The 24,630-nt window shown below is 43.9% G+C and overlaps 1 protein-coding gene across 2 annotated transcripts in view; it reads right to left on the bottom strand.

Annotated features, from left to right (window-relative positions):
* LOC141144134 (scinderin-like) overlaps positions 1-24,630 on the bottom strand; it is a 355,101-nt gene that overhangs the window by 315,137 nt on the left and 15,334 nt on the right. For both annotated transcript variants that reach the window (XM_073629533.1, XM_073629532.1), the window contains exon 2: positions 3,773-3,927. In XM_073629533.1, the coding sequence (XP_073485634.1) occupies positions 3,773-3,927 (155 nt within the window). The remainder of the gene's footprint in view (positions 1-3,772; positions 3,928-24,630) is intronic.

The raw sequence follows: 24,630 nt of genomic DNA on the forward strand, positions 1-24,630 counted from the left end.
CCTAAAAATTATTTATAGAAAAGTGTGCCGAGCTTATCAATTCAATTCGATATAATATAATAAACTGGGGAGCTTAAAAAGCTTTCTATCTTGTGTCAATAATGAGTAAACATGACCTTAACAAAATTATATATATATATATATATATATATATATATATATATATATATATATATACTGTATATATATGTATTTAAAATTGTATAGTATTGGTAGGCACGGCACATTTTTCTATATAAGTATATGCAGTACAAAATTTTTTTTTCTTAAAAGCAATCTAAAAGAAAAAAACAGTACAATACACCAAAATGAAAAAAAAAAAAACACTCAGAACACAAAGAAGAAAAAAACATAAAATTTGGTAAAACCAGCATAACTCCTATTCTATCACTGGTGGATTGTTGGGGGGTTATTTATGCAGTACCATTGACAAACATCACTGCAGAAATAACCTGCAGCCAGACAGGGGTTGATTTACTAGAGAGTGCAAAATCTCAGCCAATCATCTTCCAGGTTTTATTGTCAAAGTTTAACTGAACAAGCTGAAGTTAGAAGCTGATTGGCTTCCATGCACAGCTGCACCAGATTTTGCACTCTCTAGTTTTAGTAAATCAACCCAAAGTGTGCCCATTAAAAGCCATTACTGGATGTCTTTGATGATATGAGTGGCTCTGTACCATGTGATCACTGTGATGACCAAAAACAAAGATCACAAGAGTACACACTGCTGTTTACAGTGTTGATCCCTTCCCTTCCACTTAAATTAGAGGAATTGTAGTAATTTATGATTTCGGAAAATGAATGAATGGCTCAGCAGCTGTATGCAGATCAAAGACTAATTCTTATTCCGCGTACACACGACCAGACTTTACCGCACACTCGGTCCGGCGTACCGGAGTCCGGTGGACAATTCGATCGTGTGTGGGCTCCAGCAGACTTTTTTTTCTCAAAAGTTTGACGGACCTAGAAATGAAACATGTTTCAAATCTGTCCGACGGACTGGAGTCCCGACGAAAAGTCCGCTCGTCTGTATGCTAGTCCGAGGGACAAAAAACGGCACTAGGGCAGCTATTGGCTACTGGCTATGAACTTCCTTGTTTTAGTCCGGTCGTACGTCATCACGTACGAATCCGTCGGACTTTGGTTGATCGTGTGTAGGCAAGTCCGTTCATTCGGAAAGTCCGTCGTAAAGTCCGTCGAAAAGTCAAAGTCTGCCGTAAAGTCCGCTCGTGTGTACGCGGCATTAGTCATTATAGTATAAGTACTAGCCAAAATACAGTGTAACAATATTCTTCCAATGTATTTTTGAATGCAGCTGTAAGGTAAATTCTGAAGAGCAGAAAACCAGTACAGACTTATCATACTCCTGGGAGAAAGGGCAATACCAGACGTTCTCTGATGGCTCAGCACGTGCACTTAGCAATTGACATGCCCACTTACCGTCTCCGACCAATGGACATGTCACTTGGAGAAGTGATCTGTTGTATTTGCCTACCTGTGTATGACCCAGCTTCCACTTGGACTTTGCCTCTGCTCTTTGCCTCAACCTTGCTCATCTGGTTACTCTGACCTCGGCCTGTTTACTAGACTTGTCTCTGCCTGCTGCTTCTGTACCGCTTTGCCTGGCTGTTACTGACCTCGGCCTGCTTCCTGGACTTGCTCTGCCTGCCAATTCGGTCTCTCGCCACCTGGCTGTCACTGACTACTGCCTGCTTCCTGAACCTGCTACCGTCTCCTGCTCTGGTGCCAAGCTGCTTCAGCATCCTATCCTGAGGACTGCAACTTCCTGCTCTACTCACTGAAAGAGGTGACACCACCAGCCAGCTACTCTGGCACACGTCAAACTCCATGTCCTCACACTCTCTCATACCTCCCAACTTTCTGAGATGGGAACGAGGGACACCTATTAGCAAAAGTATGTAGGCATAGGACACATGCCCTGCCACACCCCTCTTAAAGGAGAATTGTACAAAAAAAGCGATTGGTTAAACCCTCAAGTGCTTTTTTACCACTACTATTTCTTTTATACTGGCTCTTGGAATTTACAAATGCAGCAATGTAGAAACTGGATGAAAGGTTTAGCAACGGGAAACACTTTTTGATAGATAAGTGGTGCATTTTACATACAACTATATAAATCAGACTAAACTTAGGGACTTTGTTCCGAATGAGGGACATTCGCTCGAAATCAGGGACGGCTGGGACCTAAGCTCTCTGTCTCCATCTGCAGGAGTGTTGGGCAGGAGAGGCCTCCACAATGTTCTATTCTTCACCAGGTACATAATTGCAGCCTGCAAACAGTGCTTGTGGGCTTCATTCATACAGGGGCCTCAGTCAGTGCTCCTCAATCCACAAAGTGGGACCTGGCTAGTGCACTCAATAAAGCACACGCCTCTCCTGACTCCGTGTTGACCTGATCCTGTTCTCACTTCTTGTCTAAAGGTAAGCAATGTTCATCTTGTCCTGGAGCCCTGAGATAACTCCCAAAACATGGAGATGGAAAAAGACAGAAGCAGGAGGTTATAGTTTCAAAGTTACTTTTGTTTTAAAGTAGAACTCTTGTCAAAACTTTTTTTTTTAATTTGGATAGAGTAAGGGAGGATTAACCCCCCCCCCCCATCAGATTTTATTTTCTGTGTCCCATTGCAGAGATTCCACTTTACTTCCTGTCCCATAGCCAAACAGGAAGTGAGAGGAAATCCCTGCAAATTTAGGGATTTCCTTGGGGACCCAGAGGTCACCAGAACTAGTGCCCCCATTGGAAGATTTCCCACCTATTACTTTTTTGGGGACAACACAAAATAAAAACTGACAGGTGTTCTAATCCCTCTCCACTCCATCCAAAAAAAAAAAAAAAATTGAAAAGGTATACTTATATGCAGCTATCCTTTACCCTTACTCTCACCAGTCCTCACCAGCTGTCTTGAGGTTTTTTCCAGTAGGACCAGTTTGAGCTGCCGTAGGTCTCTGATCATTATTTATAGTAAAACATATGCTAAATGGAATGCTTGCCTATTATACTGAGAAGAGGAAGAGCTGCTGGTATGCGTTATTACTCGACAGTTCCATGTTTTAATGACCCACAGAAAAGTTATTTGTGTGAAGCAGCAATAAACCCTATTCACTTAGGGATTACCGGGCTTTATTGTTCTAGTCACTCTTACCTAGAGACCAGTATGCCTTCAGGTAAGAGAGAATAGATCCTGCTATGCTGGAACATAAAGGGATAGTCCATAAAAAAAAATATTTTCTTTGTAGGTGGACCCCTGTGGGCTTAGTCAGCCCCTGGCTTCTTATATGCCTTGTATACTCCAAGAGCGAGATCTCCTGCCATAGCTTACAAATTTGTTCCGGTCCAATTGGAACTTTTAGGAGTTCCTGTCCATCTTTGTGGCACCCCTAACTTCTCCCGTTACACTTTCCAGAATATAAAATAAATACAAAATTCAGCTGAGATGGCCCCATAGTAGCAAGAGCAAGTCTCCAGACCTAGGAACCAAGAGATCTCACCAGAAAAGCCACCAGAAAAAAACTGTCAGATGACTTCTGTAGCACTTACCGGCCCAGAGGGGCCACCGAGAATATGCCCACCCAACTTCATTCAATGCTACATTTAGTTTCGAACAGAGCTAGAACTTATCTTAGGTTTTTTCTTGTGTGCATAGACAGAGATAGAAACAGACATTTGGTTGGGGTTAGGTATTAAAGTTTTTGTCGTAATTAGCAGACACAGAAGATGTTGTTTGTATTTTAAAATGATCCCGTAGTTTACCTTGTATTTGATTCCTCCCTTGAAATAGCCAACAAACGCGCTGGATTCATAGCCCTGAAGCTCTCTATACTGAATAGGCTTTCCTCCCAGATAATCGTCCATCTGTACGGTAAAAATGGCGGCGGAGGTGCTCTCATCCTGGCTGCATTCCTTTCCTAGGGGGAAAACAGGAGATATAAATATACTGTATGCAATAAAATAAATTATGTTCAGCATTTTAGGTTTTACCTAAAAACAAGCTTTGTGCTAATGCACTTCTACCTTGCAGCACTGGGGCCCTTGGTTCGAATCCCACCAACAACACTACCTGCATGGAGATTGCATGTTCTCCCTGGGCTTGCCTGGCTTTCCTCCAGGTATGGTGATTTCCCTACACACTCATAAACTCCTTCAGTTGGCCATTGTGCTGAAAATCTACTGTAACAGGTCTAGTTGGTAACCCAACAGCCAACTAAAGGAGCTCATATCTATAGAAAAATCTAAATGTACAGCTATACACAAACAACAGCAATCAAAAAAAAAAAGAAAAAAAAAAAACTACCATTAAACTTGTAGTCCCCAACTGTCCCTCTTTGGTAATCATGTCCCAAAACCCAAATTCTGCTGGCCATACATGCCACTTATGCCCCTTACATACGATAGGATTTTTCGATGGAAAATGTGTGATAGGAGCTTGTTGTCGGAAATTCCGACCGTGTTTAGGCTTCATCACTCATTTCCCATAGGAATTTCCGTCACGCAAAATTTGAGAGCTGGTTCTCAAATTTTCCGACAAGAAAATCCGTTGTTGGAAATTCCGATCGTGTGCACACAATTTCGACGCACAAAGTTCCACGCATGCTCGGAATCAGGCAGAAGACCAGCACTGGCTATTGAACTTCATTTTTCTCGTCTCGTCGTACGTGTTGTACGTCACCGCGTTCTTGGCGTTCGGAATTTCCAACCAACTTTGACCGTGTGTATGCAAGACAAGTTTGAGCCAACATTCGTCGGAAAAAAAACATGGATTTTGTTGTCAGAAAATCCTATCGTGTGTACAGGGCATAACAACATATTTTTGATCTAAAAAATTACTTCAACCAATAAAACAACTGTTCTGTAGCGGCCCCCTTCCTGTCGTCTTGGGACCTGGTCACAAGTGCCACCTTTGCGACCTGGTCATTTTGCCACTGTGTTGTAGGTTTTGGGGACCCGGTAGAAATGGAGAGATGCAGGGAAGGAGGGGCAGGGCAATAATTTCAGGGCACCGAAAAGAGATCAAATTGCTAAGATCCCTGCCAAGTAGCTATATAAATTGTTAGGCCCTTTACACATGGGGCAGACTCCACTAGGAGTCCGTCTGCTTTGCAGGGAATCTGTCCGCTGATCCCCGCTGAGCAGGTGAATGGCTGGCTTCCCGATCGGCGGCTCTCCCTGTCAGAGGGGGGTCTGTGCTGATAATCAGCACATTGATTATCAGCACAGACCCATCAGATGTGCCACCACAGCTGCCAAAAAGGTGCCCATCAGCTGGCAGTCAGTGCCCCCTCAGGATCGCCTGTCAGTGCCCAATAAAGTGCCATTCAATGCCAATTAGTGCCCACCACAGTGCTAATCACATTGCCAATCAGTGCCCTACAGTAACACCTGTCAGAACCTCATCAGTACCTCATCATCAGTGCTGCCCATCAGTGCCACCTGTCAGTACCAATCAGTACTGCCTATCAGTGTCAATCAGCGCTGCCTGTCAGTGCCAATCACAGCCGCTTGTCAGTGCCCATCAGTGCCGCCTGTCAGTGCCCATCAGTGCCACCTATTGGTGCCCATCAGTGCTGCATATCAGAGCCTCCTATCAGTGCCCATCAATTCTACATATCAGTGCCTCCTCATCAGTGCCCATCAGTGCCAACTCATCAGTGCTGCCTCATCAGTGTCCATCAGTGCTGCCTCATTAGTGCCCGTCAGGGAAGGAGAAAACACAATTTTATAACTTTTTTTTCTTCAAAAATTTCGGTCTTTTTTAGTTTGTTTTGCAAAAAATAAAAACCTCAGAGGTGATCAAATACCACCAAAAGAAAGCTTTGTTTGTGGGAAGAAAATTATAAAAATTTAGTTTGGGTACAATGTAGCATGACCGCGCAACTGTCATTCAAAGTGCGACAGCGCGCAAAGCTGAAATTTGATTGAAGTGGTTAACTTAAGTGCAACAGCAAAATATAACTATTGTGTACCTGTATTACAAATCACTTTGGTACCAGTCCCAGGCATAGATATTAGAACCCCCAAAGAGGGGACAAAGAAGGGAAAATAAGGGACCTTGTGATACCCTCAAAATATGAAAAAAAATACCTTTTTTCAAACAATATATGATATTCTTATGGTTACTTTTAATATTATCTTAATAAATAAGTGATTTTATCTTATGTATACATTTTTTTATTTTTTGAAGGTATCGCAAGGTCCCTTCATTTCCATTCTCCCCCCCCCCCCCTCTTTTTTGGGGGTTCTAATATCAAGTGCAACAGCAATCTCTATTATGTAATCATCAAAGAATACAAGAAAAAATGTAATAAGACAGCATTACCTATTTACCAATAAATAATTATAACACGTGCATTCATATATAATTCATAAATCACAAACTGCCTCAATTTATAATTCATAAACCATAAAGTTCACCCATGTACAATTTAAAAGTGCACGATTAGAAATATCAATATCAAAAGGTGCTTGTGCAACCAATGAATATTAGAATAAAAGCCATTTCCGCCCCTGGAAAACATTGGATGACGAAACGCGTAGGACATTGGCCGTGACTTCACCACTCATGCTGGGTCCCTACTCGTGGCTTGAGGTTGGGGCTTGAGACGGCTTGGTAATAGATCTAAGTGTGCTATATACTAGCATCGATTGTGACACTGTCCAGTGTGAGTGCTTTGCGTGATGGTTCTTTTATTAATGAAACTTTACATTTTTTATGCTATATGAGCTCCTTTTGTTCTTTCTTATTGGGTATATGTGTGGGTACTGTGTCAGTATATGGTGATTCTGGAGGGAGATCTGCTAAGCCTGGACACATTGTTATTCCTGCAAACCATTTTTACATGCATTGCTGCTGGTCTTACCTGCAAATGGTTCTGGTGAGTTTATTTAGTATGGTGGAGACTGCACTGGAAGGAGCATAAGAAGAACTAGGACTGTGTATACACCATTATTATAGCATTGGGAACACCCTGGAATCTTTTTCTGCTCAAGACACTTTATTAATAAAGATTTATTTATTTATGCACTTCTTGGAATTGCTTTTATTCTAATATTTTTGATATCAGTATTTCTATGTATGCACTTTTACATTGTACATAGATGCACTTTATGATTTATGAATTATAAATTGAGGAACTTTGAGATTTATGAGTTATATATGAATGCACAGTATAATTATTCAATTGCTAAATAGGTAGCTCTGTCTTATTTTTATATTATTTTTTTTCCATAAAGACATGGATGAGCGATTTTGGGGTGGAGGAACTTGAGTGTCCTGACCTCAACCCTACTGAACACCAGTGGCGGCCGGCAGGTATTTTTTTTTTGGGGGGGGGGGCGGCAAATAAAACAACCCCCCCGGTCGGGGCTGGTGCACTTACCCCAACTGTGGTGGGCAGCCCTTCTCCCGGGCTTCACCGGCGGCGACAGCTTTCCCTTCCCCTGCTCTCCACGGGCATCGCGGCAGCTTCCGTTTCCTCCCTCCTCCTCGGCGGCCCATTGGGACTCTTCTCTTTTCGACCAATCGGAAACCAGGTCTCTGCTTCTGATTGGCTGGATGCCGGATTGAGGATCAGTGTTTCAATAGCGAATATTCATACGCTGTTGTAACTCCTGGGTGGGCTCCTGACGCAATGCTCCGCGCCACGAGCCAACCCTATTTGGAAGCCTATTAGAGCCTCTGGCTCTAATCATTTGCTACGAAAAATAAACCACCCCCACCGCTGTAATTCCTGAAAGTGGCCTGAACACATGAATTGGGGTAGGCGGTGTCCTGTCAAAATAGAGGATAGAGCATGGGGGTGGCGGCCGTGGATAGAGTGGGCAGCACTCCGGCGCCCCTAATGGATGGGCCCCGCCACTGCTGAACACCTTGATGACTTGGTATGCCGATTGTGAGCTAAGTCTTCTCATCCAACATCAGTACCTCCTAAATGTTCCTTTGGCTGAACGGACATGAATTCCAAAATCTCTCATGGACACCCTCCAAAATCTCTCATACAGCTGTGAAGGTCATGTTTCAACAAATGTTTGGCTGCATAGTGTACAAAATTATGGAGATTATATTAGGGTCATGTGGAGCAGCTGTAAACAAGAAGATGTTGCAAGAACATTTCAGACCGGAGATTCTGGAGACCTTCTAAAAGAGGCCCAGTATTCCCGAGTGAGGTGCCCTAGTCTGTGCATACAGCATACACATAACACAGCATACGCTAACTTTCAGGATCTGTTCTAACTTCTGCATAAGCTGAAAAAGTTGGCAAAGCTTTAAATATTGTGGAGCCCAAACTCTTCCCCTGCCATTATAGATGGGGCATTAACCATTACAATACGGGGCGCTTGTACCCTCTTCCTGCCCAGGCCAGGTTTCAGCTTCCAGCGCTGTCACACTTTGAATGACAATTGCGCGGTCATGCAACACTGTACCCAAATGAAATTTTTACATTTTTTTTTTTTTCATACAAATGGTGCTTTCTTTTGGTGGTATTTAATCACCACTGGGTTTTTTTTTATCTCTAAATAAATTAAAAAAGACCAAAAATGTTGAAAACACGTTTCTCTTTGTTTCTGTTATAACATTTTGCAAATAAATCTTTCTTCATGAATTTAGGCCAAAATGTATTCTGCTACATTTCTTGAAGATGAAATTTAAGCCAAATCAGTGTATATTATTTAGTCTGTAGGAAATTTAAAAAACTATGATATATACACTATATTGTCAAAAGTATTGGGACACCTGCCTTTACACGCACATGAACTTTAATGGCACCCCAGTCTTAGTCCGTAGGGTTCAATATTGAGTTGGCCCACCCTTTACAGCTATAACAGCTTCAACTCTTCTGGGAAGGCTGTCCACAAGGTTTAGGAGTGTGTCTATGGGAACGTTTGACCATTCTTCCAGAAGCACTTTTGTGAGGTCAGGAACTGATGTTGGACGAGAAGGCCTGGCTCACAGTCTCCGCTCTAATTCATCCCAAAGGTGTTCTATCGGGTTGAGGACTCTGTGCAGGCCAGTCAAGTTCCTCCACCTCAAACTCGCTCATCCATGTCTTTATGGACCTTGCTTTGTGCACTGGTGCGCAGTCATGTTGGAACAGGAAGGGACCATCCCCAATCTGTTCCCACAAAGTTGGGAGCCTGAAATTGTCCAAAATGTCTTGGTATGCTGATGCCTTAAGAGTTCCCTTCACTGGAACTAAGGGGCCAAGCCCAACCCCTGAAGTACAACCCCACACCATAATCCCCCCTCCACCAAATTAATTGGACCAGTGCACAAAGCAAGGTCCATAAAGACACGGATGAGCGAGTTTGGGGTGGAGGAACTTGACTGGCCTGCACAGAGTCCTGACCTCAACCCGATAGAACACCTTTGGGATAAATTAGAGCGGAGACGGCGAGCCAGGCCTTCTCGTCCAACATCAGTGCCTGACCTCACAAATGTGCTTCTGGAAGAACGCGGCAGGTGAGTGTATTTAGGTCGCAATGTCTGAATTTTATACCCTACACTTCTGTTTCTGGAGGATTTGCTTACAGTTGCCTGTCTTATGAAGTATTACAGGAACATTGTGATTTAAAGTAAAAGCTATCTGCCTGTCCTCTGACCTCCATTAGTGCTATCTTATTATAAACAGACGGCATATATGCTGAATATATAAAGCTCTGGTCACATGACTCGTAAGAATTCCAGGAGACTGAGTCACTTTGCAAGCACACAGGACTGTAGTATTTAGTATTTACAAAGCTAACACGCCCAGATGATAATCTTTATTTTAGCCATGTGATTGTATTTTTTTTATCTCATTGGATATAAATAAAAATACCTGTCACTTTAATATCTGAAAAATAAAATACCTGGCAAGTAAAAAAAATAATGATCGTTTATGCTGGTGTTTTAGCTTTGTAAACTGAGCCTATTGCTAGCCTTGTTCAGTAAAGACTGCTAATTCGTAAGGGTGACAATCCACAACAACCAATCAGAATTCAGTCTACACAAGTCATACTGATAAAAAAAGGACTTTGGGTTACAGCACTTAAAGGAGACCTAAAGGAGACAGCGCCATCTTTGTTCAGGATGCATCCAGGGTCACCATCTACTTCCTGGACTGATATGATGGCACAGAGCTGACAATCATGAAAATCCTGGTGCCTGTGCCATTCTTGGCCGTGTTTCCTAAATGCCTGACACAGATAAGCCCTTTGCTGTAATCTCTCACCTTGGGACTTGCTACAAAGTTACAGTTTTCAGTCTGATGTGTGGGGAGAGGAGAATGAGAAAATGCTTCCTCCTGCGTGCAGCAGACTGGTGGCATCATTTCAGCCAAGATTGGATATCAAGGACGGCTTTTTAATTATTAAGGTGGTGCTTTTTTCATAAATGGTACTGTAGCTATATATTTTGACATTCATAAAAAAAGTGTAGTGCTAAAAAAACAAGTGTAAACTAATTATACAAACAATATTCAAATAAGATCAAAACTAAAAGGTAAATATGTCCATCCTAAGAAAAAATTGAAAAAATACAGGCAGAGGTAAAAAAAAAAAAAAAAAACAGCGTGAAAAAAGTATATATAGTTCAAACATGTGCTGAATCCACACAAAAAGAAAGTCCTATTAGGAGATTCCCAGCAGAGTAATAGTGAATCTTCCAAAATAAATACATTTCAAATGAAGGGAGTGAAAATGAGAGATCTTCACCGCAAACATGTGCTCTAGTGAATAGATGCACCTTACCAGAATGTTTGATGATGTCCGTTGTGACGAAACGCATCGGGGTGGGCTACTAGAGCACTAGATCACTAATAATGCATTTGATTCACTATTAATCTGCTGGGAATTCCCTATTAGGAGATTTTTTGTGTGGATTCATCACATATTTGAACTTATTTATACTTTTTTTCACGCTGTTTTTTTTGCCTCTGCCTGTTTTTCTTTGCTTGGACATATTTTCCTTTACTTTTGATCTTATTTGAATATTATTTGTACAATTTGTTTACACTTGTTTTTTGAGTGCTTATAAACTCTTTGTGAAGGTTTATGTAGCATTTTGTGTCAGGATCTATAAGTGTTGGCAGCTAATTTTTTTCACTTCTTACACTTCTGAGCGCTGTTTCCTTTTTAAATATATTTTGACATGTCAAGAATGTATTCATGCAGACTTGTTAAGTTACTTGAAGTCCGCTTTTTGAATAAGACCGCTTCATTGAATTCAAGAGCGTAAGTAAAGTTATAGCAGACCATCTGACTGCTATGGGGCCCGGAAGAACAGTGGTCCAGTACTGTCTGTTTATTTAGTGCTTTATGTAGGTAGGGGAGCATTTGGCAAATTTGTTTAGTTAAAAAACATGGGGGTCTTCAAAAGGTTTCCGTACTTATATATATATATATATATATATATATATATATAACCTTGTTAAAAAAAGTGCAGACATTTTTGAAGAGCCCTCGTACTTTGTGCAGAAACTTTTTGAAGAACCCTCGTACTTTGTGCAGAAACTTTTTGAAGAACCCTCGTACTTTGTGCAGAAACTTTTTGAAGAACCCCCGTACTTTGAGCTCTAAGCTGTAAGTTAAAGGGGTTGTAAAGGTAAAAATTTTTTCACCTTAATGCATTCTATGCATTAAGGTGAAAAAACTTTTGACAGTACCGCCGCCCCCAGCCCCCCCGTTTTACTTACCTGACGCCTCGAATCTTCGCTGCTCGTCCTCGTCATCTTCATTGCAGCTCAGCCTGGTCGCTGATTGGCTGCAGTGGATGGATTGAAAGCAGCGCAGCCATTGGCTCGCGCTGCTGTCAATCACATCCGATGACGCGTCGCGCCGGGGGGCGGGGCCGAGTGATACAGCGAGCGGCTATAGCCGCCGGCTGTATCACAGGAGCGCGCCCGCAAGCACTCACCACCATGCGAGGGAGCTCGCATTAAGGTGGTAAATGCTTGCGGGGAGGAGCTGAAACAGCCGCCGAGGGACCCCAGAAGACCAGGTTCGGGGCCACTCTGTGCAGAACGAGCTGCACAGTTAAGGTAAGTATAACATGTTTGTTATTTTAAAAAAAAATAAAAAATACCTTTACAACCCCTTTAATGAATAATTCCACATATGGATATTTTCTACATAGTTACATTGGTCCAGCTTTTACCAATGTAACTATGTATATACCATAACTTGTTGACACCCCTAGAAGTTGAAAATCACTGTAGTAGAAACAGTTACTCCTGTGATCTCCACTAGATTCCGGGTCCTGCGCCAAGCGCCTGCCCTGCTGCATTGTGAACTCAGGAGGTTGGCTGCTTGGCATGGGTAACATTCAGAGAAGGCTTTGTATCTTCTGAATGAATGCAAAGCATTCTCTGATAGAAGGAGTTGGAGAGTGTGACCACCACGCCTCTTCACCTTGTCCAATCGGGGAACACTTTGAATGCTACACAGATCTGCTATTGAGATTACCCACTTCTTGATTCTGTATATACAGGTAGAAATATCATAAAGTCAAATATCATTAAGTCCTGCCAATTTTAAGATTACATACTATTTAAGCCCTGATGAAGGGGGAGTAAACCTGTGAATTTTTTTTTTTTACGGTTATATATGTAGCGCCCACCTACTTAGGTGTGTTCTAACTAGTTAGTGAAGGTTAGTGTTAGGTAAAAATTCCAGTGCATTACCCTGTTGGTTTAAGCTTGGTTGGGTTTGATTTGGTTGGGAGAAATGACAGAGTAGAATTGGGGGTGTGACCACCTGCATTCTGTTGAGAGTGATGCCTTGTTCATCCAGTGAGAGGTGCTGGAGGGAAGGTAAATTGGAAACAGGATACAGTTAGTTGTATGGGCTACCCTGAACCAATTATTAATTTGAGTGGGGGGCTATCAGGCTCATATAAACTGTGGGTCACATGCTCAAAGAGTGGCTGATGGGAAAAGATTTGGCAGAAGAGGTCATCATGTAGAAGTTGGTGCAGCTGGGGTTCTCTCCCCTCAGTGGAGGAGAGGAGTGTGCCGTGGAGGAGAGGAGTGTGCCGTGGAGGAGAGGAGTGTGCCGTGGAGGAGAGGAGTGTGCCATGGAGGAGAGGAGTGTGCCGTGGAGGAGAGTGCCGTGGAGGAGAGGAGTGTGCCATGGAGGAGAGGAGTGTGCCGTGGAGGAGTATGCCTTGGAGGAGAGGAGTGTGCCGTGGGGGAGAGGACTGTGCCATGGAGGAAAGGAGGTGGTTAAAGATACTTAAAGAATCTCCAGGAGTCATGGATCAGACATTATCGTATGGGATGGTTCTGAACATGAGGAGCAGGAAGTGACTGTCAAGAGGATGCGGTAGATCGGGGCTATCTGGGACTTTTCCTGAACCGACCAGGGAGGATTGCGGAAGTCAAGATGGGCAGGTGAGGCCTAACAATTCTTACAAATCTGAGACCCAAGGTGTCTTTCAGAGGGGCGCTGTCGGTTCACCAAGGGAAAAGGTTATAACTACCATTACAGGAACCAAGATTATAAAGGCAGCTCATATTTCCTGAGGATACAGATTGCACATATCACACATTCTTTTCAGCTATGCACCAATGGAAAGAATAAAGTTTCACGTTTATCTGTTTAAGACTGTCTGCTGTGTCATCAATAGAGGGAGGGGGGTAATAGAACCACACTGGCGAAAAGGAACGAACTAACTAGCAGCTCCTACGGGGGTAGTGCGCTACATAAATTTAAAAAAATTCCTGGACTCTATGAACATTGGCGTGACCCCATTACTGCCTTCTACAAATGTAGCAATAGATGTCTGATGTGGGTTTGAACCCTTCCCTACTCTATCCTAAACTAAGAAAAAAAAAAAAAGTTGACTTTACAAACACTTTAAAGTCAATCTTCAGCAGTACACCTAATTCTTAAATCAATCAGACTTTTTTTTTTTATAGCTGATTTCTTCCAGATAAAAAGAAGCAAAAAACACACAGGAAGGTGTAGAAAGAGAAAAAAACGCAGGACAATGAGTAGATGAAGTAAAGAAAAGGAAATAAGTGTTGAAGGAGACATGAAGTAGAGATGGGAAGAGAGGTGAAGATGGGTTGAAGAAGTGAAGTAGGGGAAAAAAGGAGGACTAGGAATAAATGGGACATCAAAGGTAGAGAAGGAGGCGAGAAAAAAAAGGAGGAGTGAAAAGGGAAAGGGAGAAGATGCACTGTTAGTGACTGTGGGACCCGCAACTGCTTCCAATAACTGGAGGTGTTCCAAGGTCTGCAATGAGAATGTCACCACTCTGAGCCAATTCCAACCAGCCCAGTATTTTGCAGAAACATTAGTCTGAGGAGGGAAAATGCCTCCCTGCCACTGGGCCCAGTCCCCCCCTAGAGTGGTGGAAGGGGAGAGAGGAGAAGAAGGATTGCTAGAAGAAAGAGAACAAAGTGCGAAGAATTGAGTGCAAGAGGAAGACAGGAGAATGTTTGCAAGAAGAAAGAGAATAAAGAGCGAATGGTTGAGTGCAAGAACAAGAAGGACAGAGGAGGAAGAAGATGGACAGAAGAAGAATAAGGAGGAAAAAAGTGAGAAGGATAGAAGAAGAAGAAGGACGAAAGAAGAAGGACATAATAAGAAGGACAATAGAAGGACAAATAAAGAAAAAAGGAAGAAGGACAGAAGAAGAAGGACAAAAGAAGAAGAACAGAAGAAGAGGGACAAAAGAAGAAGAAGAAGGACATAAGAAAAAGAGGAAGGATAGAAGAAGAAGGAGAGGAGAAGGAGAAGAAGAGAAGGAGAAGGAGAAGAAGAAGCAGAAGAAGGATAAGGGATGAAAGTCTATCATGCAGACCTGTTGCACACTTTGGGGGTTATTTACGAAAGGCAAATCCACTTTGCACTGCAAGTGCAGCAAGTGCAGTCGTTCTAAATCTGAGGGGTAGATCTGAAATGAGTGGAAGCTCTGCTGATTTTATCATCCAATCATGTGCAAGCTAAAATGCTGTTTTTTATTTTCCTTGCATGTCCCCCTCGGATCTACAGCGACTTTACTTCCAAGTGCACTTGCAGTGCAAAGTGGATTTTCCTTTAGTAAATAACCCCCTCTGTGTCACTAATTGTACATAAGTCAACCCGGGTGACCACTCATCATCAAAATTCTAGCTTTCTGCCATTCAGGATACTTGAAAGCTTTCTGTTGAACATAATTTATTGTATAATAATAAGTTTACTTTCGTCATTTTCCAGGATCTTTCAGTTGCCAGCAAGAAGTACATAGGAAACTAGCATTTTCTTTACTCATGTGGTTCCAGGAATTGTTTGATGCGGCCACTGAGGACCAATTTGGGGTACTGGATTGGGTCAGAGACAAAAAAAACTAAACAAACTTATCAAAAAAGTCATCACCTCTGAGGGGTTGGGCAGCCATGGAAAATGTTTACTTCCAAATCACATTAGGAGTAGGAAATGGTATTATACTTGCTGTTCTTGATGGTGATGGGGTCATTGGCTTAAATTTCAGTCAGGACACTATCTGCATGGAGTTTGCATATTTATGTTCATTGGGGGGTTCTTTCCACACTCCAAAGACATGCAGGTAGATTCATTGGCTCCTGTCTAATTTATGTGTGTGAAAAATGTTATCATGTTCTGCATTTCAGTCCAAAACCCAAACAATTGGAGTGGGTTGAAGACCTACAGACCTACTTTGGATAAAAAAACAAATATGCTGAGAAGATTCTGTGGAGAAGGATTTTAAGTATATCAGGCATAGTGACTAGAGAGCTGGCCCATAGAATTACCGAGAGTCAAATACAAACATACACTCAAAATGGAACTTGTAGGAGTAAGAGAGGTCAAGAATGTTCCAGCCACACTGTACAGGGCTTCAAACTGGCAGACACACTCATGCCGCGTACACACAGGCGGACTTTTCGCCCGGATTGGTCCGACGGACTTTTCTACGGACTTTCCCAGCGAACGGACTTGCCTACACACGATCACACCAAAGTCCGACGGATTCGTACGTGATGACATACGACCGGACTAAATCAAGGAAGTTGATAGCCAGTAGCCAATAGTTGCCCTAGCGTCGGTTTTCGTCCGTCGGACTAGCATACAGACGAGCGGATTTTTCGATAGGAACTGGATCCGGAGGAGTTCCGACGTAAAGATTTGAAACTTGTTCCAAATCTAAAGTCCGTCAGATTTTCAACCGAAAAAGTCCGCTGCAGGTCCGATGAAGCCCACACACGGTCGAATAGTCTGCCGGACTCGGTCCTTTGGACCAGTCCGGTCAAAAAGTCCGCTCGTTTGTACACGGCATCACAGTTGATTATGCAGTACTTGCTGAGAGCGATGCTAAGATACTGACAGCACCCGGCCCAGGTTGCGGCTGGTAGGCAGTATGCAACAAGGTACTAGTGGTGGAAGTTTCCACACCGCACCACTAATGAACAATCTCTATACTGTCCCTCCTCCTCTGGATACTCTCCCTTGCACTAGGCACACTCTCCCTATCTAGCGGTTTCCTGTCCTTGACCTAATCACATGCATTAATGCGCACCAACCGCAGTGAGCCAGTGCTCTTTGTAAGCGCTGCCCTCATCAAAGATGGCCTTGGAAGTGATCCAGGGCAGCAGCATCCAATCGGACAGCTGCCCACCCGATGATGTGTACGAAGGTCTAAGAGGAACGTGGTTCCTCCTGTTCTCCACTCTCTCTGCATGGTGGTTGCAGACAGTGGCATCTCTGTACGGAGGTCAACCTACACCTACCTACAACACTATGCCAATGAAGAGCAGCTATGTATGGACCAATAAAACTTCAAGGGGCAGTGCACCCAAAAGTGAGATTTGAAAAGTAGATGGATCCTGGTGGACTACATATCATCACTTGTATTGTTATATTCCTTGGATAGTCAAGCAGCAAGATCTTCTCAACCTTTGTATGTTCTAGCTTTTCCATAATATAAAAAGACAGACCCAGCAGGGATGGTTTGAGTTGCTCATAATGAGCAGAGAAGGGGAAGATTTGGGGACTCAGTACAGAGATCTCACCAATAGAGCCACGAGTGATATAGTAGTCAGTCATGTGGTTCACTATAGTATTGGGTGGACGGACCTCTTATTCAAAATGTACTGACCTAACTGCTGGGCAGTAAATTCTTCCATGCTAAATGTTTTTGTGGATTGAAGGTGAATTAAAAAAAAAAAAAAAAGTATAATTTGGCCATTACTAATGAGTTACAGTCCGTGGCTGTTTGAAAAAAGTGCAGAAAGAGTCTCTGGATGAAAGCAAGACTCTTCCATTACTAATGGACTTGTATCCAATGATGACTACCTTGCATAACTACTGTAAGTTCCTCCTCCATATCACATACAAACACAAGAGATTGCTGCACACCGGAGTACATTAGCTCATACTCAGCTGTTACTAAACCATTAAGAAATCTTTGAGTTCCTTCTCCATTTAATATTACTGTTTTCAAAGGAAAGTTTTGAGGTCAAGGTAGTGTAAGCTACACTTTGCATATCGGAGGAAGAATGAGTAGCTTTGTGTTCTCAACAAGTTCTGTGAAAGATTTTTTTTAATGGCCAAAGTATGGGAATGAAAGTAATTACTGTATTTATTGGCGTATAACACGCACTTTTTCAAGCGGAGCGCCGCCGAAAATTTTTTTTTTAAAAGTCAGCAGCTACAAATACTGCAGCTGCTGACTTTTAAAACATGGACACTTACCTGTCCAGGGCGCCCGCGATGTCGGCACCCGAGGCCGAACCATCTCTCGGTCCTCGGGTGCTGCCGCCTCCATCTTCGGTAAGGGAATCAGGAAGTGAAGCCGTGCGGCGCGCAATACGGATGGCCCCTGCTGCCTCTGGGACCCGTGTGTTTCCCAGCAGGCAGCGGGGAGGGAGCAGGAAGTGGCGTAAATAACCGCAGATTCTGCGGCTATCTATGCCGGAAGTGAGTACAGATACCTGTAATATACAGGTATCTGTACCCCCCTCCCCCCTGAAAGGTGCCAATTGTGACACCGGAGGGGGGGAGGAATCTGATGAGTGGAAGTTCCACTTTTGGATGGAACTCCACTTTGACGCTGAAAATTGGGTGCAAATAGCGTGTGCGTGTTATACGCCAATACGTCAATTTTAGCTGCCTCGGAGGGGACAGGGAGGAGGGCGTGATGAGCGCCGTGAGATTAAATACAGTGAGAATCTCCTGTTTACTTGGCGGCTTCTGTAATAGGAAGTCCTGTCTCCTGGGCCGCCATTGGACCACTGCTCTGTCTATCATAGGAGATTCTCACTGTATGTAATCTGTCGGCGCTCGTCCCGCCCCCCTCCCTGTCCCCTCTAGGCTGCAGATGGGCATCGATCAAGCTGCATTGAAGGCAATGGTGAGGCTGCTGCATTGATGGCAATGGTGAGGCTGCTGCACTGATGGCAATGGTGAGGCTGCTGCATTGATGGCAATGGTGAGGCTGCTGCATTGATGGCAATGGTGAGGCTGCTGCATTGATGGCAATGGTGAGGCTGCTGCATTGATGGCAATGGTGAGGCTGCTGCACTGATGGCAATGGTGAGGCTGCTGCATTGATGGCAATGGTGAGGCTGCTGTACTGATGGCAATGGTGAGGCTGCTGCCTTGATGGCAATGGTGAGGCTGCTGCATTGATGGCAATGGTGAGGCTGCTGCATTGATGGCAATGGTGAGGCTGCTGCACTGATGGCAATGGTGAGGTTGCTGCATTGATGGCAATGGTGAGGCTGCTGCATTGATGGCAATGGTGAGGCTGCTGCATTGATGGCAATGGTGAGGCTGCTGCATTGATGGCAATGATGAGGCTGCTGCACTGATGGCAATGGTGAGGCTGCTGCATTGATGGCAATGGTGAGGCTGCTGCATTGATGGCAATGGTGAGGCTGCTGCATTGATGGCAATGGTGAGGCTGCTGCATTGATGGCAATGGTGAGGCTGCTGCATTGATGGCAATGGTGAGGCTGCTGCATTGATGTGGACTGATGAGGCTGCAGATGGGCACTGACCCTTATTTTGCTTCAAAGTTCCTTATTTAAAGTTTACTTTTTTTCCTGAAACTTCCCTCTTAAAATGAATGTGCGCATTATACGGCGATAAATACGGTACATATTCTTAACAATCAGTAAAATCTGACTCAACTTAAAACAAGCCCTCACTGACCTCTGGAGCTGCTGGCTCCAGAAATTAATTCTCGAGGATCACAACAAAGTCTGTAACTTTGGAACCGTTTCTAACAGATTAGAAATCACCTGCTGTGTACTGTATATTAGTTGTAGGTGGAGGATGACAGGCGGAGTCAGCCCCTGGCTCTCTAAATGCCTTGGGTGCCCTGCAAGATCCCATTGACAAAGTTATCGACTTCTGTCCACATGGGAGTTATAGGTGTTGCCACCTGACTTTGTGTGCTTCATTTTTTTTTCACTTTAGTGTTTTTTTAGGCATACCATTGTATACACTATATTACCAAAAGTATTGGGACGCCTGCCTTTACACGCATGTGAACTTTAATGGCATCCCAGTCTTAGTCCGTAGGGTTCAATATTGAGTTGGCCCTCCCTTTGCAGCTATAACAGCTTCAACTCTTCTGGGAAGGCTGCCCACCCTTTGCAGCTATAACAGCTTCAGTCAAGTTCCTCCACTCTAAACTCGCTCATCCATGTCTTTATGGACCTTGCTTTGTGCACTGGTCCAAATCATTTGATGGAAGGGGGATTATGGTGTGGGTTTGTTTTTCAGGGGTTGGGCTTGACCCCTTCAATCCAGTGAAGGGAACTCTTAAGGTGTCAGCATACCAAGACATTTTGGACAATTTCATGTTCCCAACTTTGTGCGAACAGTTTGGGGGATGTCCCCTTCCTGTTCCAACATGACTGCGCACCAGTGCACAAAGCAAGGTCCATAGAGTAGCAGTTCAGGTGTAAGGTCCCTACACTGTCCCTCCTCCACCAGAACCTTTCCCTGTGCTAGACACCATGTCCCTCACCAACGTATTCCTGCCCCTAACCTAGCCACTTTGCAAATGCACACCAACTGCACTATTTATTAGCACTGCCCTCACTAAAGATGGCTGCCAAGGTCATCCAGTGCAGAAGCATCCAATCCCATGGCTGCTCCCCTGATGATGCCTACAGAGTCCTCAGAGTTCCTCTTTTCCTTTATCCTCCCTGCATAGCAGCCACCGTAACAGCTCCACCCGGGCAGGGAAGCTGAACTACACCTTCCTGTATGTGTTACTGTGGAAAGTGTTGGAAGTGATATACGAGATACTGGCATGTTGGGGCAAAAAATTAGCTTTAATCAAGCTGATCAGCTGTTTACATGCCCTATATTTAAGGGTAGCACAATGGCTTATTGGACATCTGCCTTGCAGCACTAGGGCCAGTGGTTTGAAATCTGGCCAGGACAAAATCTGCATGGAGTTTTCATGTCCACTTTCCTTTTATGCTCCAAAGATATGCTGGTATATTAAATGACTCCTGTCTAAACTGGCCCTAGTATGTGTGTGTATACACTATATTACTAAAAGTATTGGGACACCTGCCTTTACACGCACATGACCTTTAATGGCATCCCAGTCTTAGTCCGTAGGGTTCAATATTGAGTTGGCCCACCCTTTGCATCTATAACAGCTTCAACTCTTCTGGGAAGGCCGTCCACAAGGTTTAGGAGTGTGTCTATGGGAATGTTTGACCATTCTTCCAGAAGCGCATTTGTGAGGTCAGGCACTGATGTTGGGTGAGAAGGCCTGGCTCGCAGTCTCCACTGCAATTCATCCCAAAGGTGTCCTGTTGGATTGAGGTTAGGACTCTGTGCAGGCCAGTCAAGTTCCTCCACCCCAAACTTGCTCACCCATGTCTTTATGGACCTTGCTTTGTGCACTGGTGTGCAGTCATGTTGGACCAGGAAGGGGCCATCCCCAAACTGTTCCCACAAAGTTGGGAGCATGAAATTGTCCAAAATGTCTTGGTATATATATTAAAGGGGAATTGGGACTTTAAATGAAGCACCCTAAGGTGCCTCCACCCCGTTACTGTATACAGAAAAAAGAGGGAAGTTGGGACTTTGAATGAGTCAAAGTCCCAACTTCCCTCTTTTTTCTGTAAAATGTCTTGGTATGCTGACGCCTTTAGAGTTCCCCTCACTGGAACTAAGGGCCCAACCCCTGAAAGACAACCCCACACCATAATCCCCCCTCCACCAAATGATTTGGACTAGTGCACAAAGCAAGGTCCATAAAGACATGGATGAGCGAACTTGGGATGGAGGAACTTGACTGGCCTGCACAGGGTCCTGACCTCAACCCGATAGAACACCTTTGGGATGAATTAGAGCTGAGAGTGCGAGCCAGGCCTTCTCTTCCAACATCAGTGCCTGACCTCACAAATGCGCTTCTGGAAGAATGGCCAAACATTCCCATAGACACACTCCTAAACCTTGTGGACGGCCTTCCCAGAAGAGTTGAAGCTGTTATAGCTGCAAAGGGTGGGCCAACTCAATATTGAACCCTACAGACTAAGACTGGGATGCCATTAAAGTTCATGTGTGTGTGTGTGTGTGTGTGTAAAGGCAGGCGTCCCAATACTTTTGGTAATATAGTGTATGTGTGTGCAAAGTATATATCGTGTGTGAGTTAGGGACCTTAGATTGTAAGCTCCATAAAGCGGAGTTCCACTCGTTTTTCAGTTTATTTGAAGTCAACAGCTACAAAAAAGTGTAGCTGTTGACTTTTACTAAACACACACTCACCAGTCCCACGGTCCAGCCATTTGGCCGCTCAAAGCCTCGCTTCTCTCCCTCTCCACTCCGCGGCGCCCACATTGGCACCCCCGGCTGTGGCAGCTTGCGGCTTCCACTGCGCTGTCCTGAAAGGCCGAGCAATCTTCTAGGACCTGTGACGTGTCCTCCTAGAAGATTGCAGGGAAGGAGGGGGAGAGGAGGAGGTGGCACGGTTGGAAGTGGGAGCTGTGTACCTGTCAAAACTAGGTACCCACTCCCTCCCCCTCCCAAAAAAAAAATGACATACCAAATGTGGCATGCCGGGGGGTTAGAACTCCTTAAAGCGGAAGTTCCACTTTTCGGGTGGGAACTCCGCTTTAAGGGCAAGGACTGTGCTATACAAACGTCTGTAATAAATACATTTCAGTTTGTGTTGTCAATCTTATCAAAAAGTATCCTGGTCTGAGAGTTGCATCACCGCCGGCTTTTCAGGAAGTTGAAGATGCAAGCCGTCTTCTGTGCAATTGCAAAGGGAACCGGTTATTTGATCATATTGCAGAACCAAGAGAACCTTGTGAAAGCAGGCACCACAAGATGCCATGGAATAGCACTCTGTCTTCTCCAGAATTCCTCCCCATAGTGTTTTGAGAACCCCTGAACCTAGGGGACGCATTCCATGCAAATCCCACCGCATCAACAAATGGGGTTCAGGCCACTCGCTCCACGGGCACCTCCGAGACGTTATGAGGAGCACCCAGGGTACATTGGTAATGCAATTCTTTCCTTTCAACTCTTTTGAGCCTTTTAACCCTTTCGCTTCAGTTAAATCTTTATCAGTATACTGATCCCTGAAGAAGACCCCCCTGAATACATTTATGTCTAGGCTCCATTCACACTTGGGTAAGGTGTCCTGCAACGTTGGACATCAAAGTTGCATGACAATTCGTTCCGCCATGTTTTACAATGATACCCATTCATATATGCGCTACTTAAAGTTGCAGCAACTTCAAATTACTTCATGCACCACTTTAGTTGGACTTTCATGCAACTTGAGGGGCCATAGATTTCAATGTTAACCCTCAGAAGTTGCATGAAAGTCCTACCTGAATGTTATACAATGCAACGTGTGTGCAACAGTTGTCCATTACCACTGGTCAAAGCCAAAGTCCTATCCAGGTTGCACCCATCCAAAGTTGCGTCAAAGTTGCACTCCAAAGTCAGCGCAACTTCTGGAGTCATACAATTGTGAATGGAGCCTAAGACCCCTTTCACGCTTGTGCGACTTGTACTGCGACTTGGGACTGCAAAGTCGGATGACAAGTCGTACCCTATGACTTCCAATGAGCACCATTCATATCTGTGTGACTTCAAAGTGGTCCAACTTTGATACGAGTTGAGGTCCATAGACCTCAAGTTTCCACAGGCATTCCCTGAAATTGCGTCAAAATTGTGGCCGCAAAATTGCGGTAAAATTGCTGCAAAATTGTGCAACTTTCAAGTGGCAGCAGTGTGAAAGGGGGACTTAGGCATCTTTTACACGTGTGCAACTTTTCCTGCGACTTTGGACATCAGAGTGGCATGACAAATCGTACTCCATGATTCCCAATGATAACCATTCATATCTATGCGACTTTAAGTCGCACAGACTTCAAAGTAGTCCCTGTACTACTTTGGTCCAGCTTTGATGCGAGTTGAGGTCCATAGACCTCTAGTTTACACAGGCATTCCCTGAAATCGCAAAATTGCAGCTGCAAAGTTGCGGCAAAGTCGCTGTAAAATCATGCGACTTTCAAGTCACGGCAGTGTGAATGGGGCTTTAGAATAGTTTCAGGTTTATGTTATTAGATTATAGTAATATATTGTAGTAGCATGCCGCTTTACACAATTGCAGGATTGTAATTGCACGATTACATTGGATTGCGCAAGCTGAAAGGATTTTCAGCCTTTTTATTTTTTCAGCAGCATTTTTTTTTCCTTAGGCCTGGTTCACCCCTATGCATTTTTAAGTGCGTTTTCAGATTTGCAGAAACACGCTGCAGTCCATTTAACATGATCTATTACCCTGTTTCCCCGAAAATAAGACCTAGTGTGATTGTCGGTGATGGCTGCAATATAAGCCCTACCCCCCCAAAAAAGGCCTACCCTGTTTCCCCAAAAATAAGCCCTACCCTGAAAATAAGACCTACAAGGACTTTAACTAGGGCTTATTTGGGGGGTAGGGCTTATATTGCAGCCATCACCGACAATCACGCTAGGTCTTATTTTTGGGGAGACAGGGTATGGGTCACGTTCACATCTGTGCATTTTATGGAAAGTGCCCGGGACTTTCTTTTGGTTTTTGGTTCCATAGACTTCAATGGATCAAAAACGTGTTTCGATCAACGCAAAATGCACCCGGAATCCGCAAACTGCAACCTGCATAGGTGTGGATTTTATTCATTCCCGAGAGATGAAGTTTTACACTTATTGATGAATTTTTTGCACGTATTGATTTATACATTCACCGGCCACTTTGTTAGGTACACCTGTTCAATGGCTTGGTAACACAAATTGCTAATCAGCCAATCATATGGCAGCAGCTCAATGCATTTAGGCATCTAGAGGTGGTGAAGATGACTTTCTGAAGTTCAAACCGAGCATTAGAATGGGGAAGAAAGGGGATTCAAGAACGTGGCATGGTTGTTGGTTGCAGATGGGCTGGTCTGAGCATTTCAAAAACTGCTGATCTACCCAAAATGGCAACACCCACCATTTTATTCACTAGGGCCTCTGCTTTTAAAAATATATATAAGGTTTGGGGGCTCTAAGTAATTTTCTAGCAGAAAATACAAATCTTCACATGTAAACAAAAAGTGTCAGAAAAAGCCTCGTCTTTGTGTAAATATAAAGTGAATGACACCCCCAAATCGGTTAGCAGGACGCAG

The sequence above is a fragment of the Aquarana catesbeiana genome, linkage group LG05, assembly GCF_042186555.1.
Source record: "Aquarana catesbeiana isolate 2022-GZ linkage group LG05, ASM4218655v1, whole genome shotgun sequence".
Lineage (NCBI taxonomy): Eukaryota > Metazoa > Chordata > Amphibia > Anura > Ranidae > Aquarana > Aquarana catesbeiana.